Source organism: Macrosteles quadrilineatus, unplaced genomic scaffold (genome assembly GCF_028750875.1).
Source record: "Macrosteles quadrilineatus isolate MER2022 unplaced genomic scaffold, UCM_ALF_1.0 Scaffold_7__1_contigs__length_78375512, whole genome shotgun sequence".
NCBI classification, from domain to species: Eukaryota; Metazoa; Arthropoda; class Insecta; order Hemiptera; family Cicadellidae; genus Macrosteles; species Macrosteles quadrilineatus.
Genome location: NW_026542600.1, coordinates 43,468,508 through 43,488,162, shown reverse-complemented (window position 1 = coordinate 43,488,162; position 19,655 = coordinate 43,468,508). Strand labels below are relative to the sequence as shown.

Genomic DNA, 19,655 nt, shown 5'->3' with positions numbered 1-19,655 from the left:
ATTTGACTTTCACCTTGAATTATCAAAACCACATAAAAGTAGCTATTACAATGCTAGTGGAAGGTCAAATGATAGGTAAAGACGACACATTAAACATAAATAGTAACCATAGAGTTTATTATAAACAATTTTTATTAAAATAATTTAGTCAAATAAAACATTTGATCTTGTCTTGTTGGCCAACAATGAATCAGCTGATCAATCGATGTAATTTCATCGAGCCAACAGCTGATCCATAATCAAGGATGGTAGGCGCTGCGCAGATTTAGTGTGGATGTGGGTTGGTATTGGCTGGTATTGGCCTATCACACACGTTTGAAAGAAATGCTGAAACAAGAAAAGGAAATATTAACACTAGACATTTTTGTAACATACCACCTCTTTGAGGTACTAAAGGTTTATCTGTAACCAAAAATCTACAGGAAAACTACAATGTTACAAAAACTAATTTGATATTGATGGGTATTATTTGGTGGAAGGATCACAGTAAATTATATGACACTTTATTTTTGTTGCAAAGTCTAACGATTATATAGCAGTCTTAAAATCATATCTTTAGTCACGTTCAATTATAACTTTCACAGCTATGAATTTGATAATAAGAATAGAGGATAGAGAATGGATCATTTATAATGAAGAAAATGAAATATGAGAAATCGTCGCTTTGTACAGTTTTTGGGGGAAATAACATTATTCACTGAAATAAAGCCATGACGAAATCGGTCTTTCTGTACTTAATTTAAAATAGACATACAAATGATCAGTTATCGATGAACAATGAAAAATTTTGCCACTAGGTAAACATAAATCAAGTATGCCTCGCTTGTATCAGACAAATAGTTTATTATTACCGGTTTGAACTAGCGTACCGTATTAGATAGATTGAAAAGTTAATTGTTCGCACAGAATAGAGTGCTTAGTTAACTTTGTTTACGGAAACCTAGTTTTAGACTAAAGATAAAGGATTTGTGTGTTAGATACTCATTATAAGCGAGTTTACAAGTTATATACAGTCCGTTTAGAAACACACATTGTTAAAAATATCTCGTGGATTTGGTAAGGTAGTCGTGTTACTAAAATACATTTGTTTACCTGTTCTTTAAAAAGCATCTAGAAGAGCTAAATGCATATACATATATCATGTTATGTTATTTAACTATTAACTATGCCTTCTAAAACAAATTTAAATAATCTTACTAACCGAAAAATCCACATATAATTTACTCATTTAAAATAATTTTGATAGTTATTTAGAAAAATTAGAAGAGTTGGAAGTTGGAGTTATTAAAGATTGTTTATATTCGGAAAGATATAAGCATAACATTATGTTTCTAAGCATAACACCAATAGAGAAGCGGCGGTTAGAACAGCAATGACACTGACAAACAATTATGATAGTGACAACTTGACATAGAGAATTATTAAAACATAGAGTAAGACATAAGTTAAACTTGTGTTAAATTATAGAGATAATTAGGTAGGCCTATCTGAAGTGTATTTATGTATTGTAGACGGCTCTGCAGAGTGTTTTTGTAGATTGACTAAAAGAACCACACTGCAAACTGATGACTTTGAAATGTTTACAAAAATATTTACATACAAGTTCTTGAGTGGTGAAAAGTTTACATTAATAAGTTAAATTGCTAAAGACTCGTTGAATATGTTTAGTATACCATCATACCAATCATATTCTCCCGAACAGTTTGCAGTGTTGGTAGATACAGAAAAGACATTGAAATTTGAAAATAAAAACACAGAGTAACACAGAATCCATTTCCATCTCCGTCGCAACTTACGAATTATTGAATGATTGAGATTGGTTTTGTCCTTAGACAGCCATGAAGGCCTTGACGAATGCTGAAAAATAAGACAAGATGCAGGTAACCACAAAACTACTCAAAATACCAAAACACTACAAAAATAGGCATATTCAATGTAAAATTAAAAACTCAAAAACGTAGTAAATAATAAAAAAACAAATATTTATTAAATGTAACTTCCCCCCCCAAATTCGTTGAGCTTGAAAATTTACTATTACACCAACAAAAATGTCCGATACATTTTCCAACCAGAACTTGTATAGTAGGATTTAGCTCTTGTCTAATATTTTGAAAGTCAGCGGACATTTATTTATTTCGTAGAAAGAAATAAATAAAGACCTGACTAACACTTTGATGTATTTTTGAAACTAATAAAATTGAATATGCCAAAATTCGGGATCAACAAAACATATAAAATCAAATCCAAAACTCAAAATACTGTACAGTTCAAAATATATATTCCAAATATATTCCAAAATCTACTCATACCAATGAGGAATTCTACACTATCAAACTACTTACATAGTATAATCCAATAATTCAAACATATTACGACTACGATAAATATGCACAAACATATGTTTACGCAAGACAAATGCCTAATGAATCAACTTACAATGCGAATGATACTAAATCAAAAAACTACAGTATGGAGTTAGGTTTTGAGTGAAATTAAGTTGGGCTCTGGTGGGTTTTCTAAGGATGTTGAAAATCGGAGAATGATTCAAAAGGTGTTTAAGGCAGTACCACACTTCATAACAAAAGTGCACTGTACCAACCATCAAATGGCCAGTCCTACACTCCAAATGTAGTGGTGTAAGGACAACATGTGTACTAAACATGCTATCTTTCAATGTAAGTTGAATATTACAGAGGTTTGCATTAGGTACATCAATTGTTTTTAACATTTCACTACAGTTTCTTCTCTGTCCGTAAACTCATTACAGTACTTGTTCGTCAGATGAGTAAATAGTTTCTGGATTTTGTTGAAATAGTTTATCATTGGTTTATTTAAAAACTGATTTATATACAAGAATTGTTCTTTGTAGTACAATTTTAAATGTGTATTTAAAGAAACACTTTCCTAAGTTAGATTTACCTCCCTTTATCTCCATATTTATACAATATAAAACATTACTACTAAAACTAATTCACTAACTAAATAGTACATTTTCGGGTCAAAACATTTTGTTTCGTTACGAACCTGTACAATATATTGAGAAACTTATTTGTAAATACAGTATTTACGTTACATTGTGTTCATCATCGTTTCATAGTTACATCTTATAATCTTTTAGTTACGTTTGTTCTGATTCACATTCTAATAAACACTATCACACGGTTACTAGGTTTTTTGTTTTATTGTTTTAAGTGATTCCTGTATAAAAAAAAAAAAAAAACTGAATAATTTCATACAATCTTTCTCGCAGTGATGAATCTTTCTTTAAGTGATAAGTAGTTTAGCGCGTAAGCTGGTGGTATTAAATATCAATCAATTTAAATTAAATGGAAATTTTAAAACCGTTTTAAAACATAAATGAGTTTTACATATCGACAATACCACATGTGTATATTGAGCCACAAATTTTGTGGCTCATAATTTATGTAACGTTTTATAAAACAGGGTTCAAAATCCCAACGTCTAAAAGGACAGAATATGAAGGTCCTGAAGTTAAATAGAGGGTTGTAAAAAATACTCACGAACGTATTGGATGAAACCATCCTCATCCTCAGGTCCCAGGCAGTCCTTCAGGACCTTGTCGCACTCCTTCTCTTCCAGTCGCTCTCCTGCAAAATATTATAACAAGGAATCAAGTAAATTATTTACTGAGATATTACAAGTAAACCTAAAATTTGTCAAATTAATCAGTTTCACTAAACTATTTTGAATTTTTGAGAAAAAAACTATTATGTATGCACCTCGAAGCAGCAAAGCAAGTAAGACTACAATCATAATAGACGTACATTAATGTAATTTATCTTTTATTATTTATCAACATGAAGAAAAATTTTATAAAACCAAGTGTAAATTGGTAAAGTTTGCAGGATGTATGTTTAACAGGTGAATATCCTGGTAGTGGTACTCTACTAGGGTTTTAACTTGGGTAAACTATAGCAAGAACTATCGCCCTTTAAAACGTTTGGTTTTACAACCATTCTGTAGTAATTACTCTCTGTAATATGTCATACATATCAAGTATAGCCGTATTACGTACTACAAACGTAATACGAATAGTTCTCACAAACAAACAACACATTATTAAAACAAATAGCTTCAGTAAGTGATCTAGCAACGACATTTACCTGAATTCTATTGATTACAGGGAATCAAAGCTTGACTTTGTAAATTGACTACTGTAGGTAAAAGTTTAAATACGAGAGTATTAAGCGTGTTGATAAATAGGTCAATATCAGCAGAGGTGTACTGTATAGTCTTTAGTCGACGGAATCAGTTCTTACCCAGAGAGATGAGAATGTGTGAGAGTTCAGCGCCCAGCATGGTTCCGTTCTCCGCCTTGTCGTACAGTTTCAGACATTCGATGAAGTCCTCGTATACTCCAGAGTCCTTGATGTTCTTGGCTTCCTTGAAGATGGCCAAAAATTCGTCCTTCTTCAGTGTCTTCTCACCTATTACATGAGGTTGTTTAACATCTTTTCTGTGTCTAACTGACAAATAGGTAACATAAAACATACGTTAATACATTAAGGAATATTATTGAAGAATTAAAGGTGTTCTTGATGTTATTTCAAAGAAAATCTTCCTGTCATAACATTATATGAAAAATTTATATAAACAACTGAAAGGTTGCATATTTCATGATATTTGGTTGAGTGAATATATACCGTATAAAATGTATTCATATTCGAATAAAATGTATAAATAAAACAATGGAAATAATTGAGGGTATATATAAGACATTGGGTTGCAATCAAAATTTAGAAATGAAGCTGTAAAATAGGTCCATGACTCTTTTCACTTCACTTACCCTTCTTCTTGGTGCCGCCGAGCTTCTCAATGGTGGCGAGGGTGGGGTTCAGGTTGAGGGCCCTCAGGGCGTCACCGAGGTTGACGGCATCGATGGTGCTGGTGCCGACAAAGTCGTACACATCGAACACCAAGTTGGCCCCTGGGACGCAGATAACACATATATTAGCTTTGCAAGTGTCTTAACGTCAACAGGCTTTTCTAAACTGTATAACGAATTTTCCTACCTCTCATAAAAACCATGTTGTCAATGAGAGTTTGGATTTTAAAATTTTGGAATGTAAGAAAAACACTATAATAAATGCATGCAAACACGTTTCCACTTCCATACAAAACTGGAAAGACATTTCTTCATATTGTTGACATTTCTTGTCAAGGAGGCTACAATTTAATGTCTAAAAAGGGCAATGATTTATTTAAAGCGTTTTTAAGATGCACCAATCTTACAGGTACAATAAAAAACATGGTTTATCAGGTTTATAATTTCATTAAGATCTGCGAGACGTATGGATAAATAATTAAAAATTCCTTCATTTCCGAGCGTCTCTCAGTAAAAATAACTGTTTTACAGAGTGACTCAGGTCAATATAACTAACTTAACATAATAAACAACTAATAAAAGACGATTCATGTAATGAAATAAAAATATGTGAAATAAAAATATGTGGTATATTATAGATGTGATAATACATAGGCCTACATTGATACAAATATACAAATGTACTACATATATTAACAGTATGTTACAACCCGATATTGTTTGACTTTAAGTAGGTGCCATTTAAATTATTAATATGTAACATGAGACCGCCAAAGACCTCCCCGAATGTAGTGTTATTAGTTTGTATGCAACAATGGCGTAAACTATGAATAAATAACAGTGCAATAAATATACCTAGAATTATAGGTGCAGTGTTAATGAACTACAGGTTATTGAAATAGAAGCTATAGTAAACTACGATAAAAATGTGAGTAAAACTCTTAAAAAAAAGGACTATAAAATAAAATACTGTCTTAACTAAAGGAAAATAAATTCCGTTTAGTTTGTGGAAGACATTTAAGGGCGAATATTCCTTTATTATAGGAGTTGATGGAAACTTATACTGGTACTGCATGTGTGTACTGTATGTACAACCACTGACTATACACAGAATAAACTTCCCATGTGATATGAAAGTTTGAAGCCAAGAAATAGATGAAGTTCAGGACCATCTCACCAGAGTTTACTAGTGTATTGGGTTGAATATTAATTTAAAGCAATGCAGTATCATAGCAAACAGCTGATTGATTGAGCACTTGACACAGAATATTGTCATTAGTTGATAGACTACGGTACTGTATCTCAACAGATTGCACCACGTTTTTTCCTTCAAATTTTAAGTCTATTCTGTGTATAGTCAATGGTACAAAGTATGAAACCGTAATAAAGAGGTTTTCAGAAGAATACTGAAATACAGCAATTCCAACTAAAAATCAATTACGTTTTACTGGATATTCAAAATGCCATTGTGTTATCACTGGTAAATATTCTAACCATGTACATTTTTTATAATCACCGCTTAAGATTGATTGACTGATATTTAAATATTTTTAATTAATAGTTTGTCTATGAATATATTTTTAAATGTTCCTTTAATATGTCTAACATATAACTTTTATTATATTACAGAAGTAAGAAGTAAAGTATTATAAACTGTAATGGGTTTGGGCAGCTTTCTCTATAAGCGGTTGAATGAACTTAACTAAATAAATGCCCTGGCATAGATACAAGCATAAAAAGATGTATCGGTTCGTGATAATTGATATTGTCAGTAGGAATAACAGAAACTTTTTCTTGATCAATATGAGGTAACCTAACCTAGCATAACCTAACCTAGTGCTAGGAAGCTTTGATGCATTTACTTATTTTTTCTTCCAAGTATAGTATTTTTATCGTGCTAATCCAGCTGTACATATTTTTTAAGCAACTTAAATCCTTTATTTATATTTATTAGATTAGAATAAACATCTTCGTTAACTCAAACTATTTCGGGGGTTAATTAAATTAAAGAAATCTGGACTATAATGCTTTAATAACTCGTATACACATCTTAAGATGTACATTCATTTTTATTGTGATGATTTTCTTTGTATTGAGTCAAAAAATCTTGTTATATTAGATTATTTTAATTGAGCCGATGGATTAAGCGCTATGGTTAGTTTTGCGGCCCAATATAGTATAGCTAAACGAAACTGTTCTGCATATATTTCCATCGAAAGAACTAATTTTATTCGGGTGAATGTTTATTTTATTTTTGCTTTAAACTAGCGGCACCCAAAATGTCTGCTGTGACGCACCACGCACCGTCGACGCCCAGCTCCGCACCAAAATAACTGCCACTGTCCGCACTGTCCATGTTTAGACATAGTTATTTTTACAGCTCTGTACTAGAATAAGCTTTCAAAGAACAAACGCCGACTATATTTGTTATAATTTAAAAGAAACTGAAATAAAAGACACTATAGTTTACTACGCAAGTGTAAAACGGATTTTGCACTTGGTACAAAATACATGAGTTGGCAAGCAGCTCTAGTGTAAAACTATATACAGTGTGTAAATTAAGTCTGGCACACATTTTTTATCTTTTTTTCTATAGTAGATAGAAGAAATCAATTTGCGGGACTGATTAATAACAAATGTTAGGCACTTTTTACAAATTTTGAAAATAAAAATTCCCTTAAGGGCAAGGGGGGGTAGGGGGTATCTAAAGATTTTCAAATGATAACCCCCATCTTGTGACCCCTCATTTTAAAGGTCATTGAAAGACAAATCCAAAGATGTGTCTGAAAAATTTTTTTTTGCACCCTATCCAAGATGGCGGTTTAAAATGTACTTAGGGTTGAACGGGTAAATTAGGTATGGCGCACATTTCTTATCTTTTTTACTCTTTGTAGATAGAAGGAATTAATTTGCGGGATTGAGTAAGAACAAATGTTTGGCACTTTTTCATAATTTTGAAAAAAATTCCCCTTAAGGGTAAGGTGGGGGTGGGGGGTAACTAAAAATTTTCAAATGACAACACCCATCTTGTGACCCCTCATTTTAAAGGTATTTGGAAGACAAATTTAACGATGTGTCTGACAATTTTTTTTTGCATCCTGTCTAATATGGCGGCTTAAAATGTACTTAGGGTTGAACGGGTGAATTAAGTCTGAAACACATTAAAATTTTTTCAGACACATCGTTAAATTTGTCTTCCAAATACCTTTAAAATGAGGGGTCACAAGATGGGGGTTGTCATTTGAAAATTTTTGGTTACCCCCCACCCCCACCTTACCCTTAAGGGGAATTTTTTCAAAATTATGCCAAAAATTGCCAAACATTTGTTCTTACTCAGTCCCGCAAATTAATTCTTTCTAATCTACAAAGAGTAAAAAAGATAAGAAATGTGTGCCATACCTAATTTACCCGTTTAACCCTAAGTACATTTTAAATCGCCATCTTGGATAGGGTGCAAAAAAAAATTTTTCAGACACATTTTTGGATTTGTCTTCCAATGACCTTTAAAATGAGGGGTCACAAGATGGGGGTTGTTATTTGAAAATTTTTAGTTACCCCCTACCCCCCCTTGCCCTTAAGGGAGTTTTTATTTTCAAAATTTGTAAAATGTGCCTAACATTTGTTATTAATCAGTCCCGCAAATTGATTTCTTCTATCTACTATAGAAAAAAAGATAAAAAATGTGTGCCAGACTTAATTTACACACTGTATATACAAGTTTACTTGGGGTATACTTAATTATACAGATACCTTTTGTACACAACTTTCACTAAATGCGTTCTTGTAATAAATGAGTGCTTATAATGAAAAAATAATTAATTTTATGTTTAACGCAATATTTCTCCCCTTAGGCTGACATTACATGTCACATATTGCATATCATTTTAAAGCTTATAATGTGGAGATGTTTTTTATACTGTTTGACAACAATTTTCTTACGATAATTTTCTTAAGCGAGTTGTAGTAGTGCCCTTTTCATCGATTTTTCAAAATTTTATATTTGAGTCGAATTTAAAAACTTTTGAATGGGTTACGTTGTACCATATTGTACGTACTCTGATAGAAAATTTAATGACGATTCTAAAAATGCAATTGGAAATATCATTGTGTAGGGTAAACGTTGAGAAATATGAGGTTTATTAGGCAATGTCAAGAAATTTGGAAAAATTAAAAAATGACTGTTGCTGGAAGTAGGAGTGAGATAAACCTATCCAAATTGCGTATTTTTATCGCAATTTGCGTGCTTAATAATGCCTTAAATATTTGACACTGACTACCAAACACCCTGTATATATACCTACAAGTATATAGTCAATGACGACGGTAAACAAATGAGGATTTAAGTATTTTTACGTTAAGGATGTTTTGGGCTTATTGCACTTAGTAAAACGTTACTTTTGAAAGCCAATGTATGTACTTATTTAAACGTCTTTTATTTAAATTTAATTACCTAAAGGTTGTAGTTTTGTTTTATTTTTATAAAATAAATCCAAATTCTTTTGCATTTCCTAGCTCCAACGCTACTTTCGATCACACGAATCATTCTTGCCTTTTGACATATTTACAACATGTGATTGTATTGCTTGACCATAAAACACGAGATATGTAGGTAACCTGTTAACTATAGTTTGACAGACTAAGCATATCATATATTTGTCCATTTCTAGAGAGATAGATCAAATCTTTCAAAGTGCGAATGTTTCTTTGTGATAACATAAATAACTTTTTCAAATGTTAAGTTCTGTTCATGCTTAAATGATAAATTTGAACTTTATCGTTTTTAATGTATCTTTCAAGCTAATACTACGATTTTACACTATACAGACTAAACTTGAGTAATTATTTTAATGTCATTAAAATTTATTTACGAGTTAATGTAATTTGTTTACATAAAGTTGGTTTATGGTTTTTATAAATTGTTTACATATATGTTGCATAATCACGACTACACGCTTGCATACAGTTTTCAAAAGTACATAACAGATTGAGGTCAGTAATCTGCTTTATGTAACCTATTTTTAGCTAAGAATATAAAATAAAACAAACAGCTGGTAAAAAATGAACAAAATTTTAAAAATAAAAATAAACACTACTAGATTCGAGTTTTTGATCAATATAATCATAATATTTATAAAATAAATAGTGTACAAAATTATTTAATAATTGAGTATTTATTTTATCAAGGTTTTGGCTCATATTTGGGCTATAACAAAACTAAGTCGTAATTTGTAATCAAACTGGTTTTGTTCGTTTCATTTTAACGTGAAAAAAATAAAAGAGTGATATTGAAAACTTACATGGATACATAATATAAATCTAGAATCCATCGATGTATATTTCGCAACACATTGAAATCTTAATACATAGCTAAAAGCCGTTGTAACACACTATTTTTTTATAACTAAAACTCTAAGAAATACTTTTAATGACATAGATTGGTTATGTCGAATGTCTATTATAAAAAAAAGGGTCCAAAAGGGAGTTTGTTCCAGCTCGAAGGAATTTGTTATAGAGATCATTAACACTATCTTTATAACTACTTATCTAATTAATACATATTTCGATGTGGCTTTAGAACCAGGGGAGAAAAATGAAAAAAATGTAAACATAAATTATGGCATATTGATTTCAAATTGTAAGTATCAAGTGATACTTAATTATGTCTAGTAATATAAAGTGATACGTTTTATATTTCAGTAATGACTCAGTAAATATGCGATATTATTGTACAGGGTGTCCCACAAAGAGGTTCCTGTTATTTAATTAATATATCGGACTTATCGAACACGCTAAAACTTGATACTCTAACATTGAAATAAATACATGTAAAAGAAAAAAACTCTGGGTATAATTTGATTATAGCCAGTCAGAACGAAATGGTGGATCAACAAAATAACAACAAAATTAAAACGTGATTAAAAAGGTTCATATCAAGTTACGAGCTTGAATTAAGGGTTGTGAATAAAATGATTTTAATCTACAATTTAACAATATCCCATATTATGAGTTGCTTTAATATTAATAACTTAATTATTATTGTAAGAAGGATTTTGCAAATAAAATTACTTAATCGAAAACGCACAATTATTTTCATGTTCCGCCATTTTGTTTATTTTGGTCGGAATCAAATGAGTAACTCAGGGGTGTGTCTTTCCATCTGTTTTTGTTTCTTAGGAGTTTCATGTTTGGAGCGTCTTCAATGAGTCATACTGTATAAGCTCTTCTTGGGGAGAATATTACTACACACCCTTTATATCAATATCATTTTCCCTTTCCATAAGGGTGTAGAATGTCAAATGGAAGTTTAAAAACTGACATTTGTACAAAGGTAAGCACACAACAATATTTCAAGACCTTGATTCGAATTATGGTAGTTTAATCCAATGACTATTTTAAAGCAAGGCTACTTTAGTGAGTTTTATTTTAACCTGGATCGGAAGCTCGCGCCAAGAGTGTTCAGGTCCAAATGCCATTATCTACGGTCATGCGTAGAGCAAGAGCTGAGTTTTCTTTAAAGGGATTGACTCCTAAATCGTGATTTTGATCGAAGACGACACGAGGATAGGTTGTTGACAGTTTGGAACTACTTATTACATAAATAGAAAGCAAATTGGTGAATTTTTATAAAGGGAAATTTAGATTTTAAAACTCATAGTTTACAAAAATTGTCTTTTAATAAGAGCGTATTTCTTGATAAATCCTCATAAATTATTGACTAAGAGCTGATCATAAAGTTTTTGAATTGTTTTATGTGTGAGTATTTCAGTGATTTCACACTGAATTTTCTAAACAAAATACATATTTTGTTTAAGCAGAAAATAGTTTGAGTATAATACTTTGTGTTTGTTTTAAAGTAATGCAACATTCGTTTCATAAATTGTGGGTTGTAGGCTACCTATGAAATCTGAGTGATGGATTTGTTATTTTTATTTCAATTTGGTTTTAGTAAAGTCATCTAAATGAGACAAATACGATGAACTCCGTGTATAATATGAGCCATATAATATGTAGGCCTATAGTTTTTACGCCCCTTTTTAAATCAGTACTATTGTGGATTTTAAGTTCTAGCTTGAGTAATTGTTGAAATACACTTAAACAATTATGATCATAAACATTTCAATCATACTAAAGAAACATTTATGTATACTGTAGTTGCTGTCTGAACTAAATAATGTGACTGAAGTGCTTTAGTTTCCTTTAACAATCACCTGGAGTTTTGTAAATAAATAAATTTTAGTTCAAATAAAACTATAGACTGTTCACATAAGGCATGTTATTAAAATCTACTTGTAATCAAGCTTGAAAATGTTAAAAAATGAGTATAAAGTTTAAACTTCAAAACTAAAGACTATAATAAGTGTTATGTGATTCAGTTACGGGAAAATAAGTCCATAAAACCCAAAAACCTACATTTTGATCGTATCAAGAATTGTAGAATTATGTGTTATAGATAAATGTGCTAACACATCTTCTTTTTTTTAGTCTCAAGATCGTTCAATTAAAAAATGTTGCCGAGACAAATGTTTTCACCCGATGTACAAAAACTAATTTTATCATATTGTAAAATAAATACCATAGTATTTAAAAATCACAATCTTTGACGAAAACCTCTAAAAATTATTAAATAGTTATGTATGTTAAACCTAAAAAATCGCATAAATAAATCACAAATCTCAAAATAAATAAACCTCAACCATAAAACCGAATCACAGCCATATTCGATTTATCGTTATTCTCGATCAACTAATGACATACCGAAGTAGCTGATAAAACATAGAATAAATATTTATCCTATGGATAAAGTTCTAGTACGAGAACCAACATTTTAAAAACAAACAAAACTGCTCTTATATAATATACATTTATGGACCCATCACAACGCTGCATACTTTTGTAATGCAGATTGTGCTATTTAGACATTCGCATACCTTTGTAAAACGTTTGCGTAAACAATGTATCCCATTTAAATAATCTTAATACAGTAGAATCATTATACATTATGTTTTACTGTAATATTTAAAATAATAGACATTTTGTACACTGACATTAACATTATAAATTCAATTGTTTTTTTTTTTATGGAAGATAATGCTTTATCATTCGCAGTGTCATTAAATAATGACTTTCACTCATTAACCGGAGATAAATGTGACTATTCAGCAGAGCTATGAATACAAATGATTCATCGAAAGACTACTGTATAACGTCTAAACTGTTGTCAACCATACGTGTATAAGCCACGCCTACTTGAAAACTTCTACGGATGTTTATGTATATTAGTTCATTCAGTTGGAATAGTTTTAAATTCAAACGTGGAAAAGTAACTAACTATTTCCGTTTTTAAAAAATATGTTAATTAATTATTGTGTCTGATTTGAAACTAAGCAATCTTTCGTTACCAAAATGTAATGCTACAAAAGATTTCTATACTCTATAATCAAACCCACTATATTTAAGGTACGGTGAAATTGTTTTTCTAATGTGTTATTTCCAGACACTTACAAGTGTATATCACGTATTTCCAGTTTAATATTTGAATTACCTTACCTAACCTATATAATAACCCTTGAACAATTATCGATACACTTAATTTGTGGAATACCACAAGTCTGTGGAATCTGTTCAGAACTCATCAGCAACTCTGGTTAATTAACTAATTCAATTTACTTCGTTTTGGTTTCCATTGTTAATTTCAATGATGTTCAGTTAAACACCATGTCTATTTCGCCGTTAGTGCACTATTTAAAAACTCCTATCCCATATTCGAAGCTTATTGGTAAATGATCACGTGTTCTATGTGCGATTAACTTTAGGTCTATAAGCTCTCAAAGAGTTGTTAGTTATATTGTGTTATAAATTTGCCGATTTAGTAGCGCTTCGTTTGCACTTAACTATTTCAATATTTTAAACTAACTTTACATGTAGCATTAAGTCTACCTTGGATTAGCTATTCAGTGTTTGGGATGACTATACATCGTTCAATTGAATCAATCACAAAATGTTATCAATATTTATTTATTTATTTATTTCCTCGCAACGGTTACACCATTTTAATACTCAAAAGGTTGTCATAGAAGTGTGATTAAAATACTCACTTTCAAGATCCCTTGCAGACAGATCACCCTGTGAAAACAGACATAAAGATTAATTTAAATTCTAACACTATTTAGAAACTATGGAAAATAAGTAGTAATATGTCAATAGAAAGAAGAATTGTTTACTTCCCTTCAGATATTCTTCTACCAAGACAATGTAGAAATAAGACGAAAGTTCAACAGAAGTGGAAAGCACACTTCCATTCAAGAGATGATTGCTATCGAGGTTATAGTTATTTACAATCTTTTTTTTTTGCGCGATAAGAATATGATGAACCTCACCTTTTAAGTAGAGCATATTTTTAAATATTAATATTTTGTAAACATTTACTTTATACAGAATCCACTGAAGCTCAAAAATATCCCAAAGAGTTTAAAAGCATGCACTGGTTCATTCAGAACTTCAAGATTCATTTTTATTGTATTCCATACATGGTTACTTTGAGGATTTCACAGAGCTATTTTTATTTATTTCACAACAATGTTAAAAACATAATTAAGTAAAAATGCTTACACCTAGTGTTGGTTTGTGATTGAGCGTAAAACGCTAAAATGCACAGCAAAGGGTTGGTGTTTTGTATAGTTTACTGGACTAACGGGAGGGGCCAGCTTGTAAATATAATAATATTATCTTCAACCGTTACAAATATTGTATATCTACAACTGCGGATGGCTAAGCCAGACCGCCATAAACATAATTCATCGTTGGTTTTGTGGAGTTCATGAGCACAAAATATTAATTAACATTCCATTGACTCAATAATTTGTCACTTTTTCAGACAATCGAGAAAAGACCACATTCCAATAAATTCTATACGTGGCCACTCTATTTATTTACTCTTCTCCATGATTATTTGTTGCAACAAACCAACAGTTCCAACATTTAGTTTAAAGTTGACTGACTAGTACTCACCATGGTTAATGTGTTGGAGTAGCGCGCGCTCTGACCACTGGACCACGAGTGCGTGCAAGATTCTGTCCGTTTTACAGTTACACCCCCTTCTCCAGAAGATACTTGGCATCGGATCCGCCATTGTTTTATCTATAAATATGTCTGATAATGTTCGCAGGCGTCCTCGTTCCCATTGGTATTCGGTTTGGGTTCATTTTTGGGTGTTATTTGTTTTGTACCTACAGATTTTCCTCTGAGCATTTTCCTTCTCCATGATTTCCGCTTTGATTTCCCCCTGAGCGCGGTGTACATCAACCGTGAGGCCCGTGGCTCAGTAGTTTACAACTCAATCAACAAACTTAAACTAATATTAACCCAACCAACATGCCGATTAACAAATACCAATAACATAAATAGCCAATAACATAATTAAGTATGATGGCTGGGCCTTTGGTACTAGAGTATTGGATTTTATAAACATAGGTAAATATAAGATTCGTTAACGTTTTGAAACCCACACGAATTGGGCAAAACCTAAACAATGTTTTGGGAATCATACGAAATAATTTTAGAGTAAATAGCTGCGTCATGGTATGACAGTACCAATTAAGTTTCCGACGTTGTATACTTGGCTCAAATTCAATTAAATTTTACAATATTTTCGTTAAGTTTTATTTATTTATTTCATGCGAGGTACACCATTTTAACAAATATCATCAAGATGGCCTAATTTACAATACAATAACACTAGCTTAATGCAATGAAATAATAAATACAACATGGAAGTTGGCTAAAGTAATGTAAGCCTGCCATACAAGAAAACGTTAACACAAAACAAACTAACAATCAATAATAAAGGGCAATAAATAACAGGCAATAATTAACAGGTGGTGATGGTATTTTATTGATATTTAGGAAAATTATATCGTGCCCTTACTATCATACAACCTAATTAAAATATTTGATAAATCAAACTTATTTAACACAATCTAATCACAATAAAACGTTATATCGAAAATCAATAACGTTGTATTAGTAATCTGGATCAATGTTTTTTTTTTTACATTTACTAACACGGGGTCCCGCACGCATGTTGCGCATGTAAATAATAATTAATTTGTCTTCATAGCAAATCGAATAATACAACACCCTTTGATTTTTCAAAAGTTATTTTGTAGCTAAAAAATTAACATTCAAGATCAAAGTCGTCACAGAATTTTTGTTTAAGTTATTATTAACGAGGCTTTTAATTTACATTGTTTAAAATATGTCGATTGTATAGCCTTAGTAAAATAGGGGTGCCCCTGAACATATTTATTTGACCTGGCGTTCGATGGTACTATCATATTGCTACGGGTAAAACCAAAAGACAAAGATCAATTTACGTGTCTGAATCAGACTAAAACTATATAAATAAAAGTAGTAGATTTAAAATTGATTTTGAAAACTGTTTTACGTCTTGTTTAAAATCTGGCAGTTGTTAAAAAATCCACTTGTTTATTTTGTTTTGGTTATCAGCTGGTAAATTACAATTGTATACGAAGCTTGGCAGCAACTTTGGACATTGAAAAGTGGACTCTAGGGTTAGGAGGATCTTAAGGAAACTCCCTTAGTACTGTATAATGTATCCTTTTAGTCAGTATTCGTCTCTCAAGAAACTCTTATCGTAGGCTTTAGATAATAGAAACTCGCTAGATCGTAGGCTTAAAATGACACCTCAATCGTAGGAATCTTTTAAGTAGGACGATGGAAAAGCGAATGTTACAGAGAATTCCCTCATAGAAATAAGTAGATAGATGTTAAGCAATTGCTACAACACAACATATGGATTGTCATAAAATATGGTTGATATGTGCTGATGGTGTTTGCATATTGATCTTCTGGTCTATTCTTATGTTCGTAGCCTAGTGTGTATTAAGTAGTAGTTAACCTATGGAAGGGGGTTGTGTTAGTTAGTGGGGTTGTAATAGTTACCCGTCCCCTCAAAAAGAACTGTAAGAAAACGAATTTAACCATAACACAACGAAAGAGTTCCATAGGCAATTTGTATAGTGGTTTTAAAAATTGAAAAGATACAATATCCATAAATGTTGCTGGGTTACGTTTAATACAACTATTTTACCAAGGAATCAAGATATGAAAAATTTGTCATGCAACTCAACCAATGGGCACGTTACGTCTCCTTTTAAACTGTATGAAAATTAAGAAAGTTTTAAAAATAAATCTGAACAAAAAGTGTATTTTTTCATGGAAAAACTAAATCACCCTTTCAGAAGTTCATGACACGATCCAATTTTTACATGGCCTATTGATGTATGTGTACTCAGACGAAGCTCTGGGGCATCATTGCAGCCACAGCTAGACTTCAGAAGGGAGATTGTTCAAACATATACAACATGATAATAAAGTAAACATACAAAACAAGATATGGAGAGTCTCCCAAAAGACCTGGAAGGCCAATTATTTCCAAACAATCTCTATCGGGGAATACAGTTTCGGATGATATCCGATATTATAGTTTGCATCACTATACGTAGTCAGCACCCCCGAGAAGAAGCTAACGAGATTTGCTCGCGAGGGGTGCAGTGGTAGTGTTCATGTTGGGAATTCAAAGAAATTGCCTTACGGTGGTGTAGGCCTTCCAATCAACCCCTCAAAGGTGACGGTAATACCCTTACCAGGAGGCGGGACCTGAACGGCATCGGACTTTACAGACTCCATACTTCAGACTCAGTGCTTCAGGTGAAGTACCTGGGCGTGGTAATATACGTAAAGTTTCAATGCGGGCCACATCATTGACCGAGGCAAGTGGTCACTAATGACATGCAGGCAAACGGTGAGAGGGACCTGTGGCTCAAGCTGGGGCTCATGCACTAGCTTTTCGTCTCTGTGATAAGGCCTGCCATAACACACGGATCACTTGTGTTGTGGCCCAGACAAGACGGATGTCGGTAGTGAGAGATCTGGCTGCCGTCCAAAGACTCGCGCCTCTCTCACCATCACTGGTGCGATGAACAGCTGAGTGGGAGCTTTACTGGACTGCCTTCTCAACCTAGTGTCGAAGTAACTCCGACTGACCTGCACGTCAAGGTCACTGCAAGGTAGGCTGCCTAAACCTACACACTCCCGCAGTTGAAAATCTTTTGGTTGAATGCAGGAGGATCCCGAGGCCACTCTTGGATCACTTAGACGGGACGATAAGAGGTTATGGATATAGCCTTGGACCAAATTCAGATACGATTCTTTTCACCATCCTTTTTCCATCCTAAGAGAAATGTATGACAGGGGAGGATCCACTTCTTTAGGGCAACCTTGAATCGTATACAGATGGTTCAAATGTAAGATGTGGGACAAAGGAGCTGGAATTCACAGAGTGCAGATTAGGGACTTATGTCTTATTTTATATGTTTATTTCTTTATTTATACATCTCGAGTGCTTTTTCTCGTAGGCAGGTAAATTGCCAGAAGATACATTGTGTACCATCTAGCATATAGAACAAACTCAACAAAAAATAAAATAAGTTAAGTTATATATATTTTTTTCAAAATTATATCGATGCTAAAAAGTTTATGTGTAGCATTTAAATGGGAATGCATCCAACTATGTTCCAGGCTGAGATATAACTGCTATCATGGAGTGTGCCAGGGAGAACCTTAGGCAGGGCTTAAGGGAAATGAAGATTTCCATTTTCACAAACAACCAAGCTGTGCTCTAGGCACTCGACTGATGCTGGGAGTTCGAGTCCAATGTGGCCTGGCACTCTCAACATTATATGCTCTGTGCAGTAGGAACACGGTAACGCTCTGTTGAGTCCCTATGGACACTCTGGGAAAGAAGGAAACGAGCTGGCTGACAAGTAGGCGAATTTTGCGTCAGAATCAGACTTTGTGGGACCACTGCATTTCTGTGGAATTTATCGTATGTACGCATGCCAGTCAATCATGTCATGGGGTCAGGAGGAGCACAGAAGAAGATGGGTTTGGCTTCAGCACCATAGGATAAGCAAGCTCAATCTCTTCACCCCTTCCCAGGTCACCTCCAATACTCTACGAGTAGACAGGAGGCAACCAAGATAGTTCACAGGAATGGTCACGGGTCATGGCTTCCTGAGATTGTACCTTCATCGCTTGAGGATCAACAATGGAGCTACCGCATTTAGGAAATTTGGGCAGTCCAAAGAAGCTGATGAAGATCATCTACTCCATGACTGAACAGCTCTGGAACTTGAAGAAGTAATAAAAGGACTCTTGGAACAATTACAAGGGGCAGCCCCCTTCCTCAGGAGGGGCTCATAGATAGGATGCTGCAGTTCATTAAGCAACTCATGTTTGACGAGCTCTGATATACATGGATATGCCAATCGGAGAGCATAAAATCACCTTTCTTGTACTGGGTAAGGTCAATTTAATCAATCAATCGTCCTGCTGTTAACCTGTTTAAGCTTAGCCTGTTTAAGTTCCGTAACCATTGAGTGAGTTGCCATTATCGATTTTAATAGGATATATACTATATTGCTAATGGCGGTAAAATATCTATTTAGAGGAACCTGGCTGCGACCAAATAGAACAATATACTAGGCTACTAGCAAAGGACTATTATTTGTCCTCTTCTTCGATCAAAGAGTAATGTAGAAACTGGGAAGTTTACCTAAAAATGAGACAAACATTTATTTATCTTTTGAACATTTTTAAGAAAGTGTTGAAATTCAACGCCGACATCTATTCTTTAAAACTACGTTTAACGACACTTATTAAGAGCTTCATGGTAGGTAGCTAAAGCAAGTCTTTTTGTGACGAAAAAAAGAACAATCACTGCAATCAC

The 19,655-nt window shown here is 32.8% G+C and overlaps 1 protein-coding gene across 2 annotated transcripts; it reads right to left on the bottom strand.

Moving 5' to 3' along the window:
* Positions 1 to 96: 96 nt before the first annotated feature.
* On the bottom strand, positions 97 to 14,960 carry LOC128998416 (myosin light chain 1-like). 2 transcript variants are annotated; one of them, XM_054424534.1, is made up of 7 exons: positions 14,855 to 14,960; positions 13,942 to 13,969; positions 4,808 to 4,948; positions 4,281 to 4,448; positions 3,522 to 3,608; positions 1,797 to 1,857; positions 97 to 327 (listed from the first exon to the last, which is right to left on the bottom strand). In XM_054424534.1, exons 1-6 carry the CDS (start codon positions 14,855 to 14,857, stop codon positions 1,829 to 1,831), a joined length of 456 nt encoding a protein of 151 aa, XP_054280509.1. In that variant the 5' UTR covers positions 14,858 to 14,960; the 3' UTR covers positions 97 to 327; positions 1,797 to 1,828. The 2 variants fall into 2 exon arrangements, with proteins under 2 accessions (XP_054280509.1, XP_054280508.1); XM_054424533.1 differs by lacking the exon at positions 1,797 to 1,857.
* Between the last annotated feature and the right edge of the window lie 4,695 nt (positions 14,961 to 19,655).

Excerpts from the sequence above, each read along its gene's own strand:
- LOC128998416 (XM_054424533.1), bottom strand. Across the intron at positions 4,949-13,941 it reads GTCTGCAAGGGATCTTGAAA|GGGCCAACTTGGTGTTCGAT; the intron begins GTGAGTATTTTA and ends TCTGCGTCCCAG. Across the intron at positions 3,609-4,280 it reads ACACATTCTCATCTCTCTGG|GAGAGCGACTGGAAGAGAAG; the intron begins GTAAGAACTGAT and ends AATATTTTGCAG.